Source organism: Pteropus vampyrus, unplaced genomic scaffold (assembly GCF_000151845.1).
Source record: "Pteropus vampyrus isolate Shadow unplaced genomic scaffold, Pvam_2.0 Scaffold250, whole genome shotgun sequence".
Taxonomy (NCBI): Eukaryota; Metazoa; Chordata; class Mammalia; order Chiroptera; family Pteropodidae; genus Pteropus; species Pteropus vampyrus.
In genome coordinates this window covers 1,295,477-1,305,174 of record NW_011889031.1, presented here as the reverse complement: position 1 = coordinate 1,305,174, position 9,698 = coordinate 1,295,477, and the positions used below count along the sequence as shown (strand labels likewise).

General features: G+C 56.3%; 1 protein-coding gene across 1 annotated transcript in view; it reads right to left on the bottom strand.

The window, feature by feature from the left end:
- LMTK3 (lemur tyrosine kinase 3) overlaps positions 1-2,031 on the bottom strand; it is a 15,925-nt gene extending 13,894 nt beyond the window's left edge. Inside the window, exons 1-4 of the mRNA XM_011374635.1 lie at positions 1,941-2,031; positions 923-1,056; positions 521-671; positions 2-36 (exon numbers count right to left, since the gene is read on the bottom strand). Of these exons, the coding sequence (XP_011372937.1) occupies positions 2-36; positions 521-671; positions 923-1,056; positions 1,941-2,016 (396 nt within the window). The 5' untranslated portion in view covers positions 2,017-2,031. The remainder of the gene's footprint in view (position 1; positions 37-520; positions 672-922; positions 1,057-1,940) is intronic.
- Between the last annotated feature and the right edge of the window lie 7,667 nt (positions 2,032-9,698).

Genomic DNA, 9,698 nt, shown 5'->3' with positions numbered 1-9,698 from the left:
GGTGCTGGCGGCTAAGGCCCAGGGGGGTGGTCATGTCTGGGAGGGGCAGAAGGGGAAGACCCCTGAGCCTCTCTCCTGTCCCAAGTGCCACTGACACCTCCCAGCTCAGTGGGGGCTGGGGGCAAAGCAGACACCGGTCTCTTTTCATTGGCTGACTCCACGGCCCAATGATGGGAACTCAGCCTGCTCATTGGCTGCCCGCGGCTTCCAGCATCCAATCCGTTCTTCCCTTCGGCATCCCTACGCTGTGACTTCCGCCTGCCACTGGCTGCCTCGGATATTGAGCTCTAGGCCGCCCTCACCACTGACTGCCCCACAAGCAGCCCCAGATCTGGTTTTGGCAGATCTGGTTTTGGATGAAGCAGTGGCTTCCACCAAGATGATCTCTGACTCCCTTTAGGGTCAAGGTTCTGGGGCCCCCAGCTCCACCTTTCCTCTTGGCTGCCCGGGGCCTCAGCTCCCAGGCCCCTGAGAGAAGGCTCTCAGGACCAGGGGGACCTGGGCAGGGTGTGGGCAGTACCTGAGTGTGAAGGCTGCGGGGCAGGCATCGGCAAGGAGACCTCGGCCAGCGGGAGAATGTAGACATCAGGCAGCGACTGTGAGGAGGAAGTCTCCTCGGCTGGGGGAGTGTACTCCCCGGAGCAATCCTCCCCTTCGGGGTTCTCAAACTCCTGGAGCCAGGAGGGTGAGGAGGGGAGGACACGGGGCTGAGACATGCCGTCATCCTTCTCGTGTGTCTCCCCACCTTTCTCATAACTGTCCCCGGTCCCAGCCCAATTTCCACCCCAAGCCTCCGAGACTCGCCATAACTTCAGGACTAACGGTGCTCTCAGACTGACTGCCCCGCGCCCTCACCAACCACCCGGGGAAAAGGCCTTGCTGGAGTCTTCCTCCCCACCCTGAACCCTCTAGTGCACCTCACCTTGAAGCCAACATCGCCGCGTTTGCAGCACAGACAGGTGAGGAGAAGGAAGATGAAGGCCAGTAGGCCGGAGCAGGAAATGAGGACCACGGCGTAGGGAGGAGCCAGAGGGGCCCGGCCCAGGGCGAATCCATCTGTGGGTACAGGACTGGGCTGGCGTCCCGGCTTCAAGCCCCTGGTTCGCGGACCCCATGCCCCTCCCATCCGGCCCGTCCTGACTACAACTCCCATGATGCTCAGCAACCAGGGGCCCCTTGGCAGAGGAGCCGGATGGCCCAGGGCATTGTGGGAGTTGTAGTTTGAAGCCTTCTCAGGTGGTTGGGGGTGGGGACCCTTCTCTCGCCCCAAGCTGGGACACCCCCCCACAATCACATCACCCCAAGCTTGGATGAATTCCAGTGAGGATTGAGGGAAGGAGGAGTAATAGTGGAGCCTGGAGCTCCCAGAATTTACAATACGCTCCCACCGACAGCCTCGTTACCCCCCTGTTTGGGGAAGAGGATGAGCCCCCAGCTTCAGGCTAGGAGAAGATTCTTGCCCCAGGCTAGAGCCCTCTAGTTAGGGGGGTTGGGGTGCGCCTCTTTTAGGGACGCTTGGAGCACACGTATGTCCTCTGTCCCCAGCCCAATCCCCTGAGAAGGGAACCCTGTAAACCCTGGGTCTCCCCAAAGCCAGAGACAGCCTCCTGTGCTGTGTCCGCCTTAGAAATAGTATTCCTCCCCTCGGTTCCCAGTTCTCCCAGAGGCCCTGTCCCTCCCGGCTCCTTGCACACACCTGCACACACACATGCGTGCACACACACATGCTGCCCAAACGGACCCCCTCCCCACCCAGCCCCCAGCCTTCCTCCCACAGGCCCTGCTGACAGAGGCACCGTCCCCGAGGCCCCCCAGGCCCCGGCTCGACTGCGGGAAGACGCGCACACAGGTGACGGGGCCGGAGCTCCGCGGACAGACCCCTGGGCAGGCCGGAGTGGGGGTGGGGGCCGCCGGACATCTGGATGGCCGGACAGACTCACCGGGATGGGCCGGAGACGCCAGGCAGCCGGAGGCGGAGACGGCCGCGAGGAAGATGAGGGCACCGGGCGCAGGCATCTTGTCGAGGATGGAAGGGAGGTGGAGGTGGTGGCGGCTGGGGAGGAGGGGGGGGCGGGCCCTCAGCCCCCAGCCATGGGGACCCGCTCGACCCTGACCTCCCCCCGGCCCAGGAGAGGGTCAGGAGACGCAGGACAGGGGGAGGGAGGGGCTGCTTACTGGCTCAGGTACCCCCCTCCCCCTCTTTGAAGGGACAGACAGATGAAGGGATGGAGAGGAGGACAGAGGAGAGGAGCTGGGGAGCCGGGGTTGCTGGGGTTGGGGGGAGAGGGGAGGATGGGGGGGGAGAATGAGGGCCCCGCCCCCGAGGGCAGTCGGGATTGGGGGAGCAGAGAGCCTGTCAAAGGAAGGGTGGGAGGAGGGAGGATGGAGCGTTGTCATAGCAACTGGCTCCCCAGTAGCATTGGCTGCCAGGAGGGAGTGGAGGGGGAGGGACAGACAGGGACCAGCAGACCCTTAGGGGGGCGCAGGGCCCACAGTGCCTGGCCCGGACACCACTGTGACATGCCACCGGCATGGACACGTGTGCTCCACGCCAAGATGCAAATGTCAGGCAGGCATACGCAGCCCACACATGGCCAACACACGTCGCAGAGACCCTCATAGACAAGCGCATCACATACAAAGGTGGACAGCCATCGGCAGACGGGGACACGTACACGTCACACACAAAGACGCAGGGACGACGGGCGGCACTGGGAATGCACAGGCAGGCCAGCCCCCCGCGCAGATGCACCCGGCCACGCAGGAGCGGCAAAGCATCACAAAGACCCACACATGCCACGGATGAAGAAAAGCTCTGAATACACAGACACGCATGCCAGACAAAGATCCACGCGGACACCACGGTGACATGCTGAGGCACACTGTCACAAACAGACAGTTCGCAGACAAATGGGCAACAAAGAACAGCCATAAACACAGCATCGCACACACAGATATACGCAAACACATCACCCAAACACACAGGCATCACGTTCACAGAGACATGTAGACACGACACACTAACGTAGACGCGTGTATCGCATGCACGTATATACAGACACAACATGCACACGCACATAGACGCACGCACATGAAAGATCCACGTCTCTCACACAGACCCCCATTTCACTCACCTGAACACACAGACGTAAGTCACATTCACAAAAACACATGGAGAGGCACAACACATACGTGGATACAGACACACACACAACACATTCAAAGAATCACAGACACACACAAAGCTACACAAATCACATACAAAAGTACACAAATACATCACACACTGATACAGACACATATGACAAATATCCTCACACACGTTATACATTCAGAAACAGACACACAAAACAGACACGCACATCGAATACATAAAAGTATGTGATACACGCATCACATATCCAAACACACATGGATACACACTTCACAAATATACATGCATTTCATACAAGGTTACGACAGACACATTACTTCACCATAGTCACACATCACATACCTAAATACACACGGACACACGCAGCACCTACCAAGATGCACGACCCATATGAAGATACAGACACACACATCACAAATACCCACATTTCCTTTGAGGTTACACAGCCATTACACAGCCATAGACACTTGCTTCACACAAAAGATACATGATCGGATTTATTTTATATGTTTATTCTCATGAGCATTTACTCTGCGCCAGGCACTGTTCTCTGCGCTTTACACATATTACCTTTTAATCCTCACAGCAGCCCTCTGAGACAGGTACTTTTATCATCCCCATCGTACAGATGAGGAAACTGAGGCACAGTGAGGCGCAGTCACTTGCCCCAGGGCACACAGCAGGGAAATGGCGGAGTGGGGGCTGGAACTCGGTCCGTGAGGGACACAGACAAAACAGACAAGGACGCACACATCACGTGCCAGGCCGCCGCCGTCTCGGGGGTCACACCGCACCCCACAGCACCCCGAGCCGCAGGCACCCCGGAAGCACGGATTCCCACCCTGCGCGCCGACGTCTCCGCCGTCCGTGAGCGCCCCCGATGCGTCCCTCCCGCCCGGCGCCGCGCATCGCAGACGCAGCCTCACAGCGCAACGCGGAGGCGACCCGGGCACCCCCTCCCCGACGCGTGCCCCCCCAGCAGGGATCGGGGACGCGCAGCCGCGTCCTGTCGGCGCACCCAGGGCAGGCGGCTCACACCGCCGCAGTGCACATCCCTCCTCCTCGGGGGCCCCAGGGAAGGGGGCGGGGGCTGCCTCTCGGGGTCTCATTGGAGAAACCCAGGCAGCTGAATTGTGCGAGGAGGCGTGGGAAGGAGGGGGTGCCGGGACCTCGGCTGCAGGTAGCCTGACCATTGTGCAAACAGAACAGAATTGGGGGACGGGGCGGGGTAGGGTAAGCAAGGATGCTATGAGCCGCCCCCGCGGTTGAAGGGCACAGAACCGGGTGGGAGCAGAGGCTTATGGGAAGTGTAGTCCCGGCCCCGAGACTTGTGGGAAGTGTAGTTCTGGCTCATCCAGAAGGGAGGCTCAGGTTCAGCATCTCCTGGGGGAGGAAGCTGTGGCTGGATGAGGTAACAGAAGCCAGGAAGGAGTCCGCCACCATGGTCTTTGGAGGTGATGTGGGCAGCATTCTAGAGTCCCAGGCAGCGGCACAGGCGGGGTTGCGGGCCTCACGCTGTCCCTGGCTTGCTCTTTGTTCATTATTCACGCAACAAGCATTTATCAAACACCTACTAGGTGCTGGGCTCTATGCCGGAACCCGGGGGCGCAGCAGGGAACAGTCAAACCCGTTTCCTGCCCTTCTTGGGGTGTAGGCGGGGTGCCACAGGGGCTCGCGGAAGGTAGACGACAGTTTTCCAGACTATGAGCAGTGAGCCATTACCGAGGTGTGACTTGGAACTGCTGGGTTGTGACCAGTTTTGTTTGTCTGTTTGTTTAAATAATAAAACAGTAACAGAGTGTATGCTCTCTGTGAGGGCAACGTCCATGTGTGGGACTTTTATTTCTGACAGGTCCCTTATTCTAAACCCTGGGGCCAGATGTGTGTTGGATTGGGGATTCTAATAAGGACGTGGACACATACGCTGTGCATGCTGAGTGGCCCTAGTGTGGTCTGCAGCTTTATTGACTTCAAAATTGTAGACCTGTCCGTCAAAAGGGGTTCGAAGTGCGGTCCAGGGTCCCCTAGGGGTCCTTGAAACCTTGTCAGGGGATCTGAGAGGTCCAGATCATTTTCATACCAACGCTGAGACATCGCCTGCCTTTTTCATTCTCATCTCTCATGAGTGTACCCTGGAATTTTCCAGAGCTGCACAGCATGCAACATGGTGACTAACACAGGAGCAGCTACAAGGATCCAGCCGTCCTCTGTTGAGCCAGACATTAAAGAGAGTTGCACAACGGTAATAACGACACTACTCTTCTCGCTAGACGTTTTAGTTTGGAAAAGTTATTTTCATTGGAATAGGTTTAAATGTTAAGTGCCGCGGGGTTATTCTCAAAGGCATTAATAACCAAATATTTAAAAAATGCGTCCGTTTTGATTTCTAATGTGGCAGATATCGATAGACATAACCTGCATTAATCATAGCCCTTTGGGATCCTTAATAATTTCGAAAGTGTGAAGATTTCACAACTGCTGTTTGTGTCGTGTGTGTGTGTGTGTGTGTGCGTGTGTGTGGGCGGGGGGGTCCCAATGAAAACTGAAAGGGGAGAATAGAGTGAAAACAGAAATACTCTCTGACAGAAAGTGACATGGCAGCTGAGGCGCCGTGGGAATCAGCCGGAGAAATAAGAGGGCGAAGTGTGTCTGGGCGGAGGATACTGCATGTGCGCAGAAGGGGTCCATGAGTACAGATGTTGAGTTCGCTCTCGTTGCAGATTGGGTGCCGGCGCTCACCCACCCTCACGGAGCCCTGCCCGAGGTGGGGTAGCTAGCGACTGGGCAGAGTGTCACACGAATAGACATGCAGCTTCAAACGGCGCCAAGTGCACCAAGGGAGCGGGGAGCGGGTGTGATTTAGGCTGTGAGGGAGTCAGGGGAAGTTTTCCAGGAAGGTGTCTGGAAAGCCCAGCTGTGAGAGCAGGGGAGGAAGAGGTAGAAGGGGAGCAGGGCAAAGAATACTGGGGCAGAGGGAACGGTACTGGGGTGGCTCTGAGGCTGCGCAGCTGGGTGTGGCCGGGTCCGAGAGGGTAGGGGAGCGGGAGCGTAGTAATGTCAGCGAGATGGGCAGGCTCAGTGGGCCATTAATGGTGAGGAGTTTGGGTTTATTTTCAGTCGATGAGGAGCTAGCTTTTGAAGAGTTCTGAGCTGAGGAGGGACAGGATCTGACGTCAGTGCCAGCAGGCTCCCTCTGCCTGTGGTGCGGGGCAGGGAGGCAAGGGACCAGGTGACTTCAATGGTCCAGGTGAGAGATGGTGGCAGCTCAAGTGGGCTACTGGCAGCGGGGGCGGAGAGGAGCGATTGGCTTCAGGACAATAATAAGTCAAGGTGAGGACGGGGAGAAGGCAGAACCCTCGGATGTCGCTGGTGAGAACGGTGCTGTCTCCTTAGAAGACAGTCTGGCAGGTCCTCAGAAAGTCGAACAGTTACCACATGGCCCAGCAATTCCACGGCCAGGTATTTACCCAAGAGAAATGACAACACGTGTCTGCATACATATTTGTACAGGAATGTTCATAGCAGCGTTATTTGTAATAACCCAAACGTGGAAGCCACCCAAATGTCCATCACCCAATGAATGGGTAGACTAAGTATGGTGTATGCAGACAATAGTGTATTATTCGGCCACAAAAGGGAATTTGGTCACGATAGATGCCACAATATGGACGAACCTTGAAAACATTATGCTAAGTAGGAGAAGCCAGACACACAAGGCTACATATTATAGGATCTCATTGATAAGAAATATCCAGATTTGGCAAATCAGAGAGGAAGTTCACTCGTAGTTGCCTCAGGATGAGGAGAGAGTTAAGGGATTTCTTGTTGGGGAGATGAAAATATTCCCAACACAATTGTGGTGATGGTTGCACGAACCCAGAACCTTCTGCGTGTAAAGCAGACGTGCTCACCGCTACGCTGTGCAACCACATCCTGAGCTGCATGCTTTAAATGCGTGAATTATATGGTGTTTCAATCCTATCTCAGTAAAGCTGTCGAAAATTTGCTTCAGGAAATATTTGGGCAGGAGAAGTGCTAACCGGGGGTGTTGACCACTGGATAGACAGAGGGGTCTTCTGCCAACCTAACAGGAAGTGCTCCACAAATGTCATTATCATTGCTGTTATTATGGCGATCCTATTGAAACTCGAATCATAGCCCATCGCTCCTCTGCTCGGAGCCCTTCCAAGGCTCTCTTCACACCTGGAGTAAAAGCAAAGTCCTCAGCATGACCCCCAAAGCCTTGTAAGATTGCACCCCCCAATCATCCCCTCTCTGAACCTCAGCTCCTACCCTCTCTACCCCCTTATTCACAGGCTCTGGCCATACTGGATTCCTCCAAGTTCCCACCACATTCTAAGCGTGTTCCTACCTCAGGGCCTTTGCACTGGCTGTTCCCATCTTTCTCAAAATCCACGTGGCTCCTCCCTCACCTCCTCTGAGTCGAAGCTCAAATGTCACCTCCTCAGAGAAGCCCTCCCGGATTGCCTTATTAATACCTGCATCTTCCCTACCCCACATCTCACGTATGGAATCCCTCTTCTCTCTCCATTACCATGTGACCCGTTAGATCTTGTGCTTCTTTGCTTGGTTAGTGTCCAGTAGAGCCCCATAAGGGCCCAGATCTGTTTCTCTTATTCCCTACTCTCTTCCCAGCGCCTTCTAGAGTTCCTGGCATAGTAAATATTTGCTGAATGAACAAGGCCATTTCCTGTTGATGCATTCGCTGCTGGATTGAAGCCAGGGCCTCTCCCTAGTAATTCAAGGGTCGCCCACTCGGAGCAAGTTGCCGGCAGGTGGACTCTGCCCATCCATTTGGGAGAAGATGAAGGGCAGGGAGTTGTAGGGTTGCCGGAGGACACGCCATGCCAAGGTCAAGTCGCTTGAAGAGAAGCTTCCGGAGAGGACGACATTTGGGCTTAGCGGTGACGGCGGCGCGGGGCCAGGCGGGGATGGGGAGGGGAGAAGGGAGGGCACGCAGGCCCCGGGGGTGCAGTGCCCGCAGGCCTGGAGGCGCGAAGCAGCTGGAGGTGTTTGGGCAACTTCCACCCGCCCCGCCCACTGCCTCCGGGGCTCCGTGGCTCGTGGCTCGGGCCCAAACCTCGGTCATTGCCGACTCCCGCCGTGTTCTCACGCCCCCACATCGAGCTTTCCGCGGGCTCTGCTCCCACGATCGCTGATTGCTTGGACTGGTGCAGTAGCCTGCTCGCCGGTCTCCCTACTCGTCACACACACCCTGCCCCCGCCATTCTCTTTGTCTCTTCTTGCCATTAACGCCTAGGTCCCATCTCTCCTCTGCTCCCCACCCTCCCCCAGCTCTCGCCTCGCTGGGCGTGGAACCCAAGCCCCGCCCACAGCCCACACGCACCATGAAAGTAGCGCGCTGCCCCAGGGCCTTTGCACCGGCTGCCTTCTTCCAGGGAATGCCCTTTCCCCAGATCCCTGCCTGGCTGAACTTTTTGCCACAGTCAAGCCTCTGCCCACGTGTGGCCCTCCCCGAGGAGCCTTCCCTGGCCACCACAACTGCAGCCCCAGCTCTTGCCTGCTCCAGGCCCTGGGCCCATTTCTTTTTACTTCATTGCCTGACGTCTGGAGCCCTTGTGGGGTAAGATCTTGGCCTGTCTCGTTCCCAGCTCTCTCTCCCCAGTGCTTGCGGGTAGAGCCTCAGGAATTGTGAGTCTCGTGATGGGAGGGAGGCTGGGGGGGGGGGCAGGGGAGCAGGGGTGAGGTTACAGGAAGGCTCTGAGCGTCTCCTGGGGGTTGGGAGGGACACATCCTCCTCCTCCTTTGTGAGGGGTGTGAGCGGTTCCGGGAGGAAAATTCCGTGAGCCCAGGATGCCGCTTCAAGCCTCACGCACTCGTTCATTCATTCATTCGACGAGCAAACAGGCCTCCATGCCTGCAGGCTAGTTGGTGTGGACATAAAAAAGAATAGCAATATGAATAACGACATCTTACTTCACGGTTAATTGAGGTGTCACTGACGTATGGTCACAGGCACAGGTCTTACGAGGGCAGTGCAATGGGTCTTGACAAACGTGTACACCTGTGCAAGCACCACCCCGATTAAAATAGAGCACATTTCCATTCTCTAGAAAGTTCCCTCACACCCCTTCCTGGCCACCCCCGCCCCCAGGCGACCATCGGCCCGCGTTCGTTAACAGTGGATTAATTTAGCCCATTCTCGAGCATGGTATGAATGGAACTCTACAGTCTGCGTCTTTAGAGTGGCACCCACATTGCTTCTTTCCATCGCTGTGGTGCATTATTACACTGTGCCACTGGCCCGCGGCTTCTCTCTCCACCTCCCGCTGGGTCTTTTTCTGTTTGGGGCTATTACTTACCCAGGAAGCTCCTGTGAACACCTGCATACAGGTCTCGACACGGATCCAAGTTTTCGTGGTTTTTACATTTTTACATGTAAAAATGTAAAAATTGCATTTTTACATTTCCTGTAAAAATGCAATTTTTTCGTGCAAAAATGCAATTTTTTGGCATTTCTTGCTCAAATGCCAAAGAGTGGGACTGCCGGATCTGGGCGGGG